The following is a 15,889-nucleotide window of genomic DNA, read 5'->3' on the forward strand; positions in this document are numbered from 1 at the left end:
ACACTTGGTGTGTTTATATCAATAATTCTACTAAGTACTTTATGTTGCAAATTCTTTGAAACTTGAAATTATTAACAAGAAACACCTCTTCTCCAACATTCTTATAATTAGGCAAAACATGGAACAAGATCATCACACTATTCCCTTCTATGGTCATTTCCACTTGTTTAACAATAAGTATAGGTGATCCTCATGTGGGTTGATTTTTGTAGTAGGCATTAATGTTAGTTGTCCCTATGAGCTTACTTACATACTTACTTGCAGTGGCTACTTGGTTCATTGGTATCTTAGTTACGAACTTGAAGACCTATTGTATATATATATGTTGTCGGGTGTATACTCAATGTACTTGGGCTTCTCAAGTGTATAGTCAATATACTTGGGTGCCCTTCTTGCATGATATGAGCTTTAAGTTGCTTGTTTAGGAATTCCAACTTTGCTTTAGTGAGAGTACCTTGGAATTTTCTTACATAGCTTGGTTTGTTAGAGATAGTGGGAATTTTTTGCTTATATACATGCTCAATTGATTTATGCATACACTATCTTTGTAGACATTGCCTACTATGGACTGATCTACTTTTGCTTTGTATACATGGTACCTATTCCTGGTGGATACAGGCTTGTGAAGCACTTTCATTAGGGGAGATTTGGACTCAAAAATAGGCATTCTAAGGAATGCCATGTCACAATATTCCCAAAAAAAGGGTGGCACTACAAAATTTTTGCAAATGAGCTCCAAATTTTTCAGACTTTGAGGATTAAGATTCTACTCATCAAGATCTTTTCGATAATATATGGGTTGATAGGGTTTGGAAGTGGGACAACAAAGTTATACCAAATATTCCCTTTTGCTTAGGGAATATATGGTCTTTCTGGTGATATATGGGTTAGAAATGGGACAATGAATTTATACCAAAGATTCTCTTTTGCCTTGGAATAACATAGTCTTTTCAATGATATATGGGTTGGAAATGGGACAATGAAGTTATGCCAATTCTCTTTCTCCTAGGAATATTGTGACATGGTATTCCTTAGAAGGCCCATTTTTGAGTCCAAATCTCCCCTAATGGGTATGCATCTAGGTGCATGACACCTTTGGATGTTTGAACTAGTAGTTTATGCTTTTTCTTCATATTGCTAGTTGCATTGTACATCCTGGTTGCTACTTGGATTTCCCTGGCAATGGAAGCTTGTCATTTTGGACTTTTGCCTACAAAATTTTGTACTCTTTTACTGCATTTTATGGACATCAATGCTAAAACTCAACTTTAAGTCATTTTCTTGAGAGCAAACACTTGATTTGAGCACTATGGTGCATTCATTTTGTGGATAGCCCTATATTGTACTGCACCCTATCTCTTGCATTTAATTTTGGGGTTGATTTGCTATTACTATAGTAGATCATACCCTCTTTGTTTGGCAACCATGATGGCATTTGCTTCAAGTACTTCTAGGGATAGTGTTATTTTCAATGTAGACAAGTTGGATTGGAATAAATTTTACTATGGGAAAACCCAAATATGGCAAGTTTTGGTTCAAAAGAAGCAAATTAGATAATTGAAAACTAAAGGGGTAAAACTTGAAGAGTATGGTATAGATGCTTGGGCTAATCTTGATGGGTTAGGCAAGTCCACTATCATCTTGTCTTTGTCAATGCAGGTTTACTTCAATGTCATTGAAATTGAGAGTAGTGCTTGGTAGTTATGGGAAAAAATATATAATCTTTATGATGAGAAAAGCCATTCCTCGCAATTGTATTGACTTAAAAAACTTATAGATCTTTGTATGAACAAAGGCACTACTATGCCATTTGAATAAGTTTCATTCTATTTCCAACCAGCTTACTTCGCATGGGGTTATCTTTGAGGAGAATGTCAAGGCTATGTTTTTACTTGTCACTCTCCCTGAGTCATGGGATACTTTCCACACCACCATAAGCACTAATGCTCGTGCAAATAGTTTTAAACTCAAAGATGTAGGGGCTGCCTTGCTTATTAAGGAAGTAAATAGAAATAATATTAATGCAACATGTGTCTCTCATATACTTATTGTTAGAGGCTATAATGATGGAAAAAAAGGTAGTGACCACCGTGGCAAAGATGTACAATAGGTAGATCTTGTGGGCAAGGTCACAATAAATCCCATGGCCCCAAGTCAACTCTTACATGTCATTGTTGCAGGCAACATGGTCATATTTGGCCATAGTGCCATAAAATATGCCAAGATATGTATGATAAAGCAATGAAAAAGTATAGAATAATGCTAAGACCTCAAATGATTGTAGCATCACAAAGTCTACTATCAAGATTGAGGACATAAATGCATTGGAGCACAATTATAATGAGTATACTTTGGCCCCTTTCCCACTTGCCATTTTGGGCTTGGCCTCCCGGGCACTCCCTCTCCTACGTCTGGTGTCTGTTCACTTGATGTCCAATGGATTGATACCTAGTCCTCTTTCTCTTAGTGTTGATTGCTTGATTTGGGGGCTTCTTTTCATATGATAGGTTTTGTGAGACTGGGAGGTGATCATGTATGTGATATTGTTGGTATTGGTAATGTACATGCATAGTTTCCCACTTGTCCTTCCTTTGTTCTCTACGATGTATATAATGTATCTTCTTTAACCAAAAGCCTTATATCTACAAGATAGTTGGATGATGTTGGATATCATGCTACTTTTGGTGATTCTGCATTAAAGATCACTCATGGCAACCTCGTTTTGGCTCGAGGTACCAAGATTGGCATATACTTAAATCTTATACTAGTGATTATATTTTGGCCTTGAGTATTCTTCCACATGTATCTCTTTGGCATCACGGTCCTATGGGTATATGTCCCTCAAAGAAATGGCAGACTTGACTTGTTTGTAGTATTGCTTACCCCTAGACTTTTCACATTTTGATTCATCTGATCATTGTTTATATAATAAGTAGACTTGTATGTGCATAGAAAGTTTGTCTCCATATGCATCGATGAGCCTTTGGCTTTCATTCATTTGAATCTTTGTGGTCCCATGCCTTGTTAGTCCTTAGGTGGTGCTAAGTATTTCATTTCATTCGTTGATGATTATTCATATAAAGTCTAGGCCTATCCCATAAAGAAAAAGTCAAAAGTTTTAGTTACATTTCAATACTTTCTTGCCATGGTTGAGAACTAGTTTGGGCATAGGCTAAAATGCCTAAGATTTGACAGTGGGGGTGAATATGTCTCACACACTTTTGAGAAGTTTTGTGATGAGAGTGGTATTTAGTATCAATTGAATGTCCCCTAGACCCCACCCCAAAATGGTGTTGCAAAGCACATGAACAGGGCTATTCAAGAAAGAGTTTGCAATATGCTGAGTGATACATGCTTACCACATACATTTTGGACTAATGCAATTACTAATGCAATTCACTTGATTAATAGATCTACATGCATTGCTCTTGGTGGTAGAGTTGCAAAGGAGGTATGGTCTAGTAAACCCTCCCTCATATGCTCACTTAAGAATCTTTGGATGTGACGCATTCTGCAATATTCCCAATAAGGAAGAATGCAACAAGATGGACCCAAAGTCCATCAAATGCATATTTCTTAGATATGGTCATGCAAGTGAGATAGGCTATCACTTTTGGGATCCGTAGGCTTGTAAGGTTATCCACAACCATGTGTTGTGTTTCATAAGGACAAAATGTATAAGAAACCAAAGCAAGTGATTGAGATGCACATTGTGATCTTTCAGGAGGAGACTCCTCTTATTGTACAACCAACCACAATTAGATAGCATGTAGCTATTAATGATATAATGGCCCATGATCCACCTATTTTGCTAGATCATGATGTTGGACACAAACAAAACAAGATATACAAGACAGATATATAGGCCCCCAAGAGCTAGACTAGAGATACTCTACTAGAGTCTCACCTCCTCCTAATTGTTATGAGTCCTCTAATACATTATGTGATGGTGATTGATTTTGGTGAGCCCCTTACTTCTTTATGAGGAGGTTATGTATAGAGGTGATATTCACTCTTAGGAGAGGGCCATGCAATTTAATTTTGATTCGTTGCAAAAGAATCATACGTGGGATTTGGTTCCATTGCCTCTAGTGAAAAACATGCATTGCTATGCAAGTAGATTTATAAGTTGAAGAGCACCAATAGTCACCCTAAGCCAACCTATAAGGCATGATTTGATACTAAGGATTTTAAGAAGAAAAAGAAAGTTGTTCTTTATCAAATATTTTTCACTGTGGTCAAGATTTTTACCATTCACTTGGTTTTGGCCTTTGTTATACAAATGGACCTAGACTTATACCAAATGGATGTGAAAATGGCTTTCTTACATGGGGACCTACATATGCAACAGCTTAAGGCCTTTGTGGAAAAGAGCAAGGAACACCTAGTGTGAAAGCTGAGGAAGAGTCATATGAACGTAAGTAGGCACCTAGGGAATGGTATCACAAGTTTGATGCTTTCATGCATTCATTGTTATATCCTTGCAGATAAATCTTTGTCTTTACACAAAGAAGGCCAATGATGGTAGCCTTATTATTTTTTGTTATTATAAGTTGATGATATGTTGATTGCTAGGAGTATTCATGTATGAGTTGGATGCTTTGAAGTCTCAAATCAAAAAGAGCTTTGAGATGAAGGACATGGGGTATGCTTCTCACATACTTGGTATGTGCATAACATGCAATCGCTCTAAGGGACTCCTCTAGTTGTCACAAAAGGAGTATATTCACAATGTACTTGAATGGTTCCATGCGCAATGCAATAAGACGATTGGTACCCCTTTGCCTTCTTATGTGAAGATGAGTCATGCAAATTGTCACAAATATGATGATAAGAGAATTGAGATGGCCAAGGTCTCGTATACATCCATGGTGGGTAGCTTGATGTATGCCACAATAACCACTATACCTAACATAGCATTTGTAGTGGGAGTTGTGGCTCATAATATGGCAATACTTGGCAGGTGACATTGGGATGTTGTGAAGGGTATCATGGGATAGCTTAAGGGCATTGCACACTTATGCCTTTGATATGGCAATTAGGAAATTAGAATCATGGGTTACACAAACTTAGATTATGTAGGACATGCAGATAGTAGGAAGTCCACCTCTAGTTATGTCTTTATCTTGACTGGAAGTATAGTTTCTTCGATGTCTAGGGTGTAAAAATGCACTATGAGGCTAAGTATATTGAAGCCAATGAGAGTTGCAAGGGAGCCTATGGTTAGGTTGCTTGGTTGCAGACCTTGGAATCACGTATATAACTCCAACATTGCATTTGAACTCTAAAAGTGTCATCTAATTGGCACATAATCCATTCTTTTATGCAAAGATCAAGCATATTGAGGTCCATTACTACTTTATCAGTAGAGATTATTGAAGACAAGCAGATAGAGCTTGTCAAGATCTCTATAGATGAGAATATTGCTAATTTGCTCACTAAATGTCTCCCAATATAATAATATGCCTTCCTTAGGAAGATGATCGGTGTAGGATGAGATGACGTCTATTTGTTATCCAATTGTACTTGTATGCATACATTGTACTTGGTATATTTTTTAAATTTTCTCCTCACTCAAGCACATTCACCTTTAAGTGGGAGGCTATTGGGAGTTAAATGGAAGCATGTGCCTAGTCACCCACATTTACTTTGTATTTAGTACCTACACATCTATACATTGCAAGTGGCAACTGCCCATCATTGTCGCTTTATTCTTTACTATGACAATAGAATAAGAAAAGGTAGTCCATGCATTGTGATGGTTGCAGTTTTCACATATGGTCTTGCTCTCTTTTCCTACTTCAACATCCATAGCTCTTGCTTATTACTTCTGCTTGTACTCTCATTCTTGGTCACCCTTTCCACCTTTTAGTAACAAGTCTTTTCTCTACCTTCTCTCATTTATGGATAGGACTTTTGAACCACTCATTTTATTCCATCTCTTTATGGATTGCTTCATGTCTTCCTTTGGCCATTCCCACACATCATTTTGCATTAATGAATTTATGACTTGTAATTTTCCAAGTGTGCTCTCACATACTTTCCTATGGCCAATGCTTGAGACATCATTAACCTAAATCATTTAATGGAATGTCTTTCCACAAGCTTGTGCTTTTGCTTGGATACTATCTAGTCTACTTACAAGATTTGGAAACTTTTTCACATTAAAATACTATCATACACTTGCATTGAATAATTTTTATGTGCTGCATGTCTCAATGTAAGCAATATCACAATAAGGTCAATCATGAAATCATTTTTAAAACATGTGCAAAAGTATGAACACCTTGATGCATAAGATTTTGAAACATGTGGACAAACCTTGAATACAAGAGATTTTGGTGTGAAATCTACTCTCCCTTTGCAATGCCCACAATTGAGGATATCTACATGTCCTCCAATTTTATATAAATTTAGAAAAAGAGGTTTAGTATTTCAAGGTTTACAAAAAGATGTAGATTTTATTGAGGATTTGAAACTTGTTTGGTTGGTCTAAACTATGAATCAAGACATGAGATGGTATTGGGGAATAAGTTGTAGGGGAAATCTAACACTTCATTGAGAAATCATGGAGCTCACTTGAGGGCTTAATAACCACCAAGTATGGATTATGAGTACCCTACATGCTATGGGTGCTTCAATGTTGGAAGTTTTAAGAACATATGGGTGTCAAGTAAAGCTCAACAAGAGATGCTTCCCCATGTTTAAAGATAATAGATTTGTTTTTTTGAGCTTGTAGTGTTATATAAGGGAGGTGAAATGAATCTCCTACTAGAGAGGTGGCTTCTATGATGAGAGGAAGCTCATTACACATCTAAGAGGGCCTTGGAGTTAGGGGTGGAGCTAAGATGCCTCAAGGTTTTACATTAGTGGTGATAGCCAAGGGAAAGGTGTGGAAGATGCAAGGGTTAAGTTGATTAAATATATAGATAAGGAAGGTTGCTCCCTATGAAATGACTTGTAAAGGAGAGGAATCACCTATGATGCTAGTGAAAGAATCGAGTGTTGCAAAAAGAAGAAGTGTCTTTGAAGAGGACTTTACAAGATATAGCTAATCGTGTTAGGATTTGGAGTGTGTTATTTGTAGGTTGCAATTGGACAATACACTAGAGGCTATGATACCTGCCCTTCTAATAATGTAGGTGCTCAAAGGTGATTGCAAAGGTACACATATTGGAAGATATTCTAGTTTAATCACTCCAAACTCCCAAATCCCAATTAAGATTTTTGACATCCTTTTACCCATCAAATCTAATGAACTAGTTAAAGTGTGATTAAGTGAAGAGCTGTACGTTGCAAAAGTTTTAATTCATTTACCCTATGATTTTTCCATAGTACCTAGTTTCTAAGCATGTGTATGTGTAAGGGCACATCTTGCTTCTGTTTCTTCATCTTGTAAGAATTTTGTATTATGTACAAAGTATTTTGCTTTCATAGTGTGAGGACCATGTATCTCACAAAATCATGATAAAAAAGAGGTATTCAATAAGTCAAGACTATGTTGTTTTCTTATTCCATAGGAGTTGAGTGGAAGCTACTAAAATCCTCCAACACATGCAAATATTGATAAACTAGAGGCTTTGCTTACATTATACAAGGTTTGAAGTGCACCATAAAATTGGAGATTGGCTCTAATCAAAAAGTCAATCCCCTCCTCTACCTACCCTCAAGCCACAAGTCGTCTCTCTAGTTGATACATATGTATTTTGTCCATTCAGAGGTAGAACAAGAGGAATTAGTCCTATAAACAATAAATACAAAACAAGTGCCAAAGATTATATAAATTCTTCATAACAGCTTGGTACAACCATACATTATTTGAATTCTTTATACTAGGAATATTCTATCTGGCATCTTGTGTTTTTGAATTTTGCATCAAATATCATGCAAGTCAATAAAAACTTAGTAATCAAATCATCTCTCGATGGATAACTTCACCAATGATTCCAATAATCTCTACCCCAATTGGTTTCAAGCAAACCCTACTTTCTTACACCAAAGAATAAAAACAAAAGGCCACCTAGCCTCATTAGGATACTAGAAGGGTTTTTAAGCATTTGTCAATAAATTCAAGTTTCATATTTGAAGTACAAATGATACCACAACCGACAAACAATGGACAAGGGTCAAAAGTATAGAAGCACATAGACAAAAACAAATCAGCAAGTGAATGAAGCCTTGCAACAAAATCAAGAAAACACTCAAGAAATGTGAAAAGAGTTCACATATAGCACATTGAGCATTTATCTATCATACTCATGGGCATTGAATGAATAAATCTAGTAAACAAGCTGAAGAAAAGATCAATGGTACAATATTTGATTATATACATCGAGTGACCTGTAGAATCAATAATCAGTATGCTTCACATGTAAACCCATGACCTTCGGACATTACCACACAACTGAATAATTACAAATCGTCCCCTTTTCATAGCATTCTATCTGAACTCAATCTATTTAAGATGGCTATCCAACCTAACAATATTGCACAAATCGCTTTCAATCCAATGATTACACATACCAGAAATATGAGGTAGCAATTGCTAAATCATCTTGTAAATGTGCTTCACCAAATAAGGCCACAGCTTAGCATCCCTACAAACGTCATAAGAACCTTGTGCTTAGGTATTGCCAGCTTCAATCTACTACATTTTGGAAGAATATATGGTGTTCAACTCACACTATAGATAATTCTCCACCTGCATCCAAGTGTTGCCCATTTCCTACTGAAGTTTTATTGCAGCCTAAGTGAGAAATGAATCTTGCTTTTCAAGCCCTTTTATTTCAAGAGATGACATAACAATATTCTAGAATTTTGCTCTACAAATACTTAGTGACCTGGCCAAATCTGATGATGCACTACTTAGTGCCTGCTCCCCAGATGTTCTGGCTCGCTTGAAGGTTCTTAATTTGAAGAATTGTCTGTAAGATGGGTTACAAGAGGCCTAAAAAAGCTAGAGCTTGACTGTTACGGGGTTTACCCCATTGCATCTTGATGGTGCTGTCTACTTATTCGACGTTACAAAAAAAAGGCAAATACTAGTAATCATCTGCTTGTTGCAGCAACCAACAAGAGTAATCTTCAAGAGATCCCTGCTAAGCTGTTTGCCAAAGGCCTCTTGAAACTCTGAAAAGACCCAGCATTCACTTTTGTCCTGCTTGGCAACCAACATGAGCATGTGCGTGGGTGCATGCGCATCTGGGTGGGAATTCATACACACTTTTTTCTCATCCTTGTGTATCATTTTCTTTTCTAAAAAGGATGTCAGATTTATACTAAAGGAGGACTCAAACAGCACACTTAACCGGTTCAAAAATTGGGCCATCACGAGTCTCAGTTGCATCAAAAAAGGGACTGGAATTTTATTGGTCAAAAAACTTGACTAAGGGGGTCAAGTAAACAGTTTCCTCATTCCCTCCAGAAGCTTTTCTCCTCTAAATCAATTGTGTACTCTGTACAATGTATGCAGGAGGATTGACCAGTTTTGCGACCCTCAAGTAATTGCTTGCATCAGTGGTGGACCCCCACTCACAACCAAAGTGCCTTGCTATAACACTTACTGAACACAAGTATATCCTGCTTCAGCTGTTCAACATTATAGCAATGACGGCTAAATGCATCCAATTTCACAGCCTTAAGGATTGTAAAGTCACAATAAGACTACAATGCTTATGGAAAAGAATTAAGCGGGCCCTTCTAATATGACATCAAGCATGTTTACTGTGCCATTAACATCCCTCCCCATCTGCGTTTTCTCATTGGTCGCTCTGCTTTAACTTCTGCTTCAGAGAGAGGTTGATGATTGTTATTGATTATTGTCCTGGCTGGCTCTTTTTCTTCTCTGATTGGCAGTTTGAAGCGCTCCTTACGCTTCTCTAGTTTGGCAGCTAGCTCTAGCTGTTGTTTGTTCAGACATTCCTGAAACTGTTGTTCACCATACAGTCTATCATCTGAACTTACAAATCCTATTTCCTTTTTACTCTCTCCCTTTGACTGCTGATTCAAGTTCGAGTTGTTTCTTGCCTTTGCCTTCACTTTTCCTGATACCTTGCCAGTGGCCTTGATGGCCTGATCTGTAGTTTCCTCAACAATTTGACAGTTACCTTGTTCACTCTTGCTTGGTGAAATGGCAAGCCCATAACTTCCATTAAAAATGCCCTGACAATCAGAATGCCTGATCTTTTTCTTCAACTTCCCTTTATATACTAGGCCATCAGGAGTAGCTTCTTTGTCCAGATCCTCTCGGTTTGTCCAGCGTTCCAATTTGGAATGGCCTTTTTGTTTGCGTTCCTGATGTGATGTCAACATCACCAGATTCTGATCCTGAATGGGAAATGCTCCAGCTCCAAATTTATTTTCCTGCCACCTGTCAAAGGCCACATTTGCTTCCCCACTGCAACTAAGAGTTTCATGATCAAATTGTTGTACATCAACATCATGGACCTGCATAAGAATTTCAAGAGGAATGTGAGGAATTAAATGCCCTCCAGCACAACTATTTGAATCAACAAGCAGCTAAAAGTGTGACTGAGACTAAAATGTCCTCATTAACCAAGGCTCTCTAGGGCTTCCTATGCAACAAAAATCACGCCACATTAAAGTGAGGCAGATTCATTTTCAAGCATCGCACATCTCAAAACTTCGAGTGGTCACAATCAGAGGCAGTTAGAAGTCTTCAAGCTAGAATTACAACCACATAGTAAGCAAAGCATACACAACATACATGAAGATGTTGGATAAGTAAACCTGCTCTCCAGTGCAAAGATAAGTTACCAATAGTGGGCAAATTGAACTAAAACATGTTTGCAGTAGAAGTGTTGCACTGCCTGAAAGTAGTAACACTGGACAGAAGCTAACTATGCAGCAATAATAGAACTTTGAGAAAAGAAAAGTTAAAGAATAATCATTGCAATTTTACAAGGATAATGAAAAGGAAACCTCAATACTCTTTACAAAATCTTGATGCAAATCTCAACAAGTCTTTCGAGTTTGAATGCGAATTTTTTAGTGTGTTACAGCATAAATCTAAACACAAATTTCTCTCCATTTTTCTTCAAGCTGTGTGTTTGCCAATTGGATCACATTCAGGAAGAAAGGCCCTTGACTATATCTGGGTTCCCAGCGGGACCTCATCAAGATGCTTATTTGGTCAGGAGGAGATGGCAGACCGTCAAAGGCGAAGGTGGCTTGGGACGTATTATACAGCCTAGATCTAAAGGAGGCTTGAGGATGATAGATCTAGATTGTCAAAGCATAGCCTTACAGGTCAAGCTTTTAGTCAAGGGTTTCCCCTTCTAGACAAGGAGCCTTAGAAATTTCTTTTGCTTTGGAGGCTTCAATCTATTAGACCTACATATGGCGGACCATGGCAATCTAGCATTCACTCAATGTTTCAGGACATCAGAGCCAAGGACTTGGGGAAGAGTTTTGAGGTCAAATTTGCAGCTGTCACCATCAAAGCCTAGAGATCAGTTTCATCTGGCCTTTACCAGCCATCAACAACCATAGTTGAGAAGAAAAGAAGTCAGCCTCTTTTCTTCAATCACCATTTGCAATGAGTCAAATCACACTTAAGAATAGAGACTTATCCATCCTAGGGGAGGTTCTCCATGCAAGTTGCTTTCTCAATGGGAAATTGATTCGCATTTCCAAAGCTACCACCAGAGATACAAAGGCAAAGACTACAAGGCCTTAGAGGTGCCAAAGTTATGATAGAGGCCATGGCAAAGGGAGTCCCGCCTAAGTGTAGGATAGATACAGTCACTTCTCAAACTTGGATTGGCCTCTTCTCCAAAGAAGGCATTCTCCTTGGAGTCATTGTGACTAGCAAAGAGAAGATTTTTGCATTCATGCTAGAGGACAACGGTCATTTTTAGAGAGAAGACTTGGACCAAATAGAGCTTGCAAGGTGCTCTAGAGAAAGGATTCGAGTAGTGACAAATTGTGAGAGGAGGTGATACATCAACCCAAGCCTAGCCATCTACTTGATAGATGGATGGAGACACTAGACGATTACTAAAGGAGACCCCTTCAAAGGTTACAATGGGATCCAGAAGAGTGGGTTTGAAGCCTGGCCGCAAGACCCATTCCAAGATAAGCCGTGCAATGTGATCTTCTTTGGCTACACTAGTAGGCTAGGGAGGAGGATTCAAATAGACAGCCAGTAGTCGTTTCCCATTGGCACAAACAAGGCATCTCAGACCTTTCTTAGCCAGACTTTTGGAGGAGATTGGACAAAAACTTCAAGCTTAGAAAAATCTCTCTCTTCCTATGGTTGGTAGCTCATAGGAGCTTAGCAATTGACACTTGGCTTGGGTATGACAAGGTCCTAGCTGCATGTGCAAAATATTGAGAGTCAAAGAAGATGCAAAGACACTTGTCTATGGGACAATCCAACAACTTAAGAGGGATGGAGGAGAGCCCTCAAGATGGTCTTTCATGCCACAACAAAGACCATGGTACATAGACAAAGGCCCACCATACAGATATAAGGATTTTCATGAGAACCACTCCCTTCTCATCATTGGTCAACATCTAAGCAAGATCCCAACTCCATATGACTCACTATATCAATTGACCCAAAGATACTATCAAAAATGAGAGCAGATTGCTACCATTATTGCATTGTACATTTAGGCTATGAAGTGTAGCTACTAGCTTCTAACCTTGATGTAACCTATTCCCATAGGAACTTGGCTGTTGTTTTGGTGTCATCTCTACATGTGGAACTTGCCTCGGCCCAATTTGTCATACAATCCGCTACGACCATGCTTGAGAATATTCTGTCGCGAGGATGATTGGTCCTATGAAGCCAATTCCCCACTTTTCGAAGGGCTGATGAGCCCAAACAAGCACAAGCTCCATCTTATCCTTCCTGATGTGGGCACTTTGGTGCATTGGCACTATCAGAGTGTTTGAAAAAACAATAGTTATCAAGTACAAAAGATACAATACAATACAATACTAAATGGTACCTTAAGATTTTATAAGGTACAATACAATATTAGTACGCAAAAAAAAACTTGAATTTTTTTAAAACTACAAATAAAAGAGCCTAGCGGTTGCATCCACAACATGCGTACAACAACATACATGGATAGATCGTAGCTAGGAGTAGATACAATCTTACAAAATAGAGAGAGGCCTAGAGTGAGGCAGCAATGTCATTATCATCAAGACCATCTAAGTGCTCATTAAGAGAGTCTGAAGATGACTCCTCAAAATCAGATGGTAATGATGGCTCCCTACGCAATGGCTATGTAGACAAGGAAGGGATGTCATCTCACAAGGCACGGGATGAGAGCTAATAGAACCCCACCTCACATATGTCTACAAATCACCCTCATCGATGTCGCAAGGCGCCAAAATGACCACACCCCTACCACTACCTACTCAAACTCCTCACCCCCAAGCATGCTAACTGCAAGTGTCAGGAGTGTCAGTTGCCATGAGCTCTCTATAGAGCTCCACAAAGATCAACTCCTCATCATCATCAACCTCCTGATGCATGATCGAAAGAGCATCACCTATCAACGTGAAGGTATCAACATCCACCTACACAATGCATATGAAGATTGTAAATACTAAATTGTAAAGTATAAAGTTGAATAAAACAAGTTAAAACTTGACTTATCATTTTAAATTTATGAATCATGATTTATGGTTAACTGTTTACATGCTTCAGACTATCCATGCTAAGCATGGCCCTCATCATGCATTACTTAGTGCAACAATAGACTAACTGCACTAATTGTTGTGTGCTAAGTCAATTACCAATCTTTGTGTGGCTAAGAGAATAGGCACTTTAATTTCTCTCACATGCACTCAAAAAGCAATCCTAGATGAGGACTCTCATGGCCAAGGGTTAAAGAGACTCCTCCAGTGCATATCCAAAATTCTGCCACCAAAAGAGAGACTTCACAAGTGACTCTCTCCTCCAACAAGTGGGAGAAGCAAATGCCACATGCCTCTCTAATTTGCGTAGCATCCAAGCTCCTGTAGCATGGCATTGTGGTTATCTGAGGATAGCACACAAGTTAGATATACAAGCTGGTATAAACGGATATCTCTATGATCCATGATCGCCGATGACTTATAGGCCAGAGGTGCCCAAGCTGCAAAACCATGGATGAGCTTATACATCCATGTCCATCTCCTCTCTACTATCTCTAGAATGTGTGTACGATGTCTCTCTATGATCATTGTGTAAGCTTGCACCTCCACCAATGCCACTCTAAAGAAGTGAACAAGAAGACCCTTGATGAACCCCTCACAATCACTTATATGCAACACCCTATAAAAGAGAGTCATAGCAAATGGTATGGATCTTTTGCCAAAGCTGTTCAACGAGACACAAACATTGCACGGCTTTGGTCTCCTCTATCTTGTACTCATCCCACTCATTCCATATAGTGGACATCATTGTCTAGCTTGCATCTCATAAAGTCGCTCCAACAACAACTTGATGAAAGCAGATTGAATTGAAGAAGGCTTCTTCAACTCAATTGTGCTATGCTCGCAATACATTGCAAGCACCTTCACCTTTACCATGAAGAAGGAAACAACTAATATAGTTTTATGCACCATCCTCTTCACCCACTTAAGCTTCTCGAGGCTCTCCATAAGTAAGTCCAAACAATGACTTGCACATGGAGTCCATGCACTCCGAGAAAACTTGGCCTCAAGCAAGTGGCCCATGCACTAACAATTGGATGCATTGTCAATAACGAATTGCACCACATTTGAGAGGCCCATCTACAACCACAATACTTCACTTACACATACACATAGAGTTTTGAGCCTTAAAAGATTCAAAGAGAGAGAGAGAGAGAGAGAGAGAGAGGCTTTATGAATCATGATCATTTAATAAATTATAATAGAAAACTTAAAAATGTTATGAAAGTAATAAATTTAAAAAGACAAAGTACACCTCAATGATAGCTTGTCGAATGTGGCAGTAGACAAACGTGCCCCTCGTTTTCCTCCCCCTCTTGCTAGTATCTACAGCCCACAAAAAGTATGTGCCAAGTGGACATGAAACAAGTATACTGATGATGCCCGTTTTTTATAACTACTCTATCTGTCGGTGAGAATGGAGCAACCATACTTTGTCCATGTGGCTTCAATAGAATTAAGGGCTTTATCAATCCTCTCATTTTCTTCATCAATCTTCTTGATCTCCATGTAATTATTGGTAACACTAGTCTAGATTGCACTAAAAAATAGAGTCCGCAATCTCAATGTCCCCAAGTCGTTGCCTTTCTCTAAGAAAGGCAATCGACCCGTGCACATGACTAGGGGCTTGAGAGAGAGGATTGCCTCTTTGGCACCACATAAGCCTCCACTCTGTCTTTTTTCTAGAGCCATGCACGGATGTGGAGTCGGCACCACAGATGGTGGCGGTATCGATCAAAGAAAAGCCTACATTCAAGGCTTTCTCATGCATAGCCATATGTATTGGTGCCAATATGCCACTTCCTCATCCTCCTCTAGTAGAACCCTCTCTCATCTAGGATGCTTTGAGGGATTTCCTTGGATAGAGCAACTTGCACATCTCCTCCTCCCCACCCCCGGGGCCCCAACCAACCCCCCAAATAAATAAATAAACAAATAAAATCTTAGAAAGATGTTGGAGAAGTTGGGTCACATTTGTGTAGTGCTTCCCGCAATACTTGCACATCCAATGGTGGGAGTTGGACTTCTTTATGTCCCTCTCCACATGGATGGTATTTTAAAGGCCTCATGCTTCTCATGAATCATGATGCCGATGAGGGCTTCAAGCTTGGAAGTTCGGGTGGAGAAGAGGGAAGAGAGAGGGAGGGAGGGAGAGTGAGAGGCTTGAAAGGAAACCAATGGGCCTGGGAGAGGTGTGCACAACTAGAAAAAG

General features: G+C 38.9%; 1 protein-coding gene across 3 annotated transcripts in view; it reads right to left on the reverse strand.

The window, feature by feature from the left end:
- Positions 1-8,437: 8,437 nt before the first annotated feature.
- LOC148028289 (uncharacterized) overlaps positions 8,438-15,889 on the reverse strand; it is a 59,776-nt gene continuing 52,324 nt past the window's right edge. For 2 of the 3 annotated variants that reach the window (XM_087690094.1, XM_087690093.1), the window contains exon 9: positions 8,439-10,446. In XM_087690094.1, coding sequence (XP_087546220.1) covers positions 9,721-10,446 — 726 coding nt within the window. In that variant the 3' untranslated portion in view covers positions 8,439-9,720. Of the gene's footprint in view, positions 10,447-15,889 lie in introns of all 3 variants that reach the window. The other variant, XM_087690096.1, reaches the window with a different exon arrangement.

Source organism: Lygodium microphyllum, chromosome 12 (genome assembly GCF_053477565.2).
Source record: "Lygodium microphyllum isolate KBCC chromosome 12, Lygodium_microphyllum_v1.1.10, whole genome shotgun sequence".
In the NCBI taxonomy this organism is placed as follows: domain Eukaryota; kingdom Viridiplantae; phylum Streptophyta; class Polypodiopsida; order Schizaeales; family Lygodiaceae; genus Lygodium; species Lygodium microphyllum.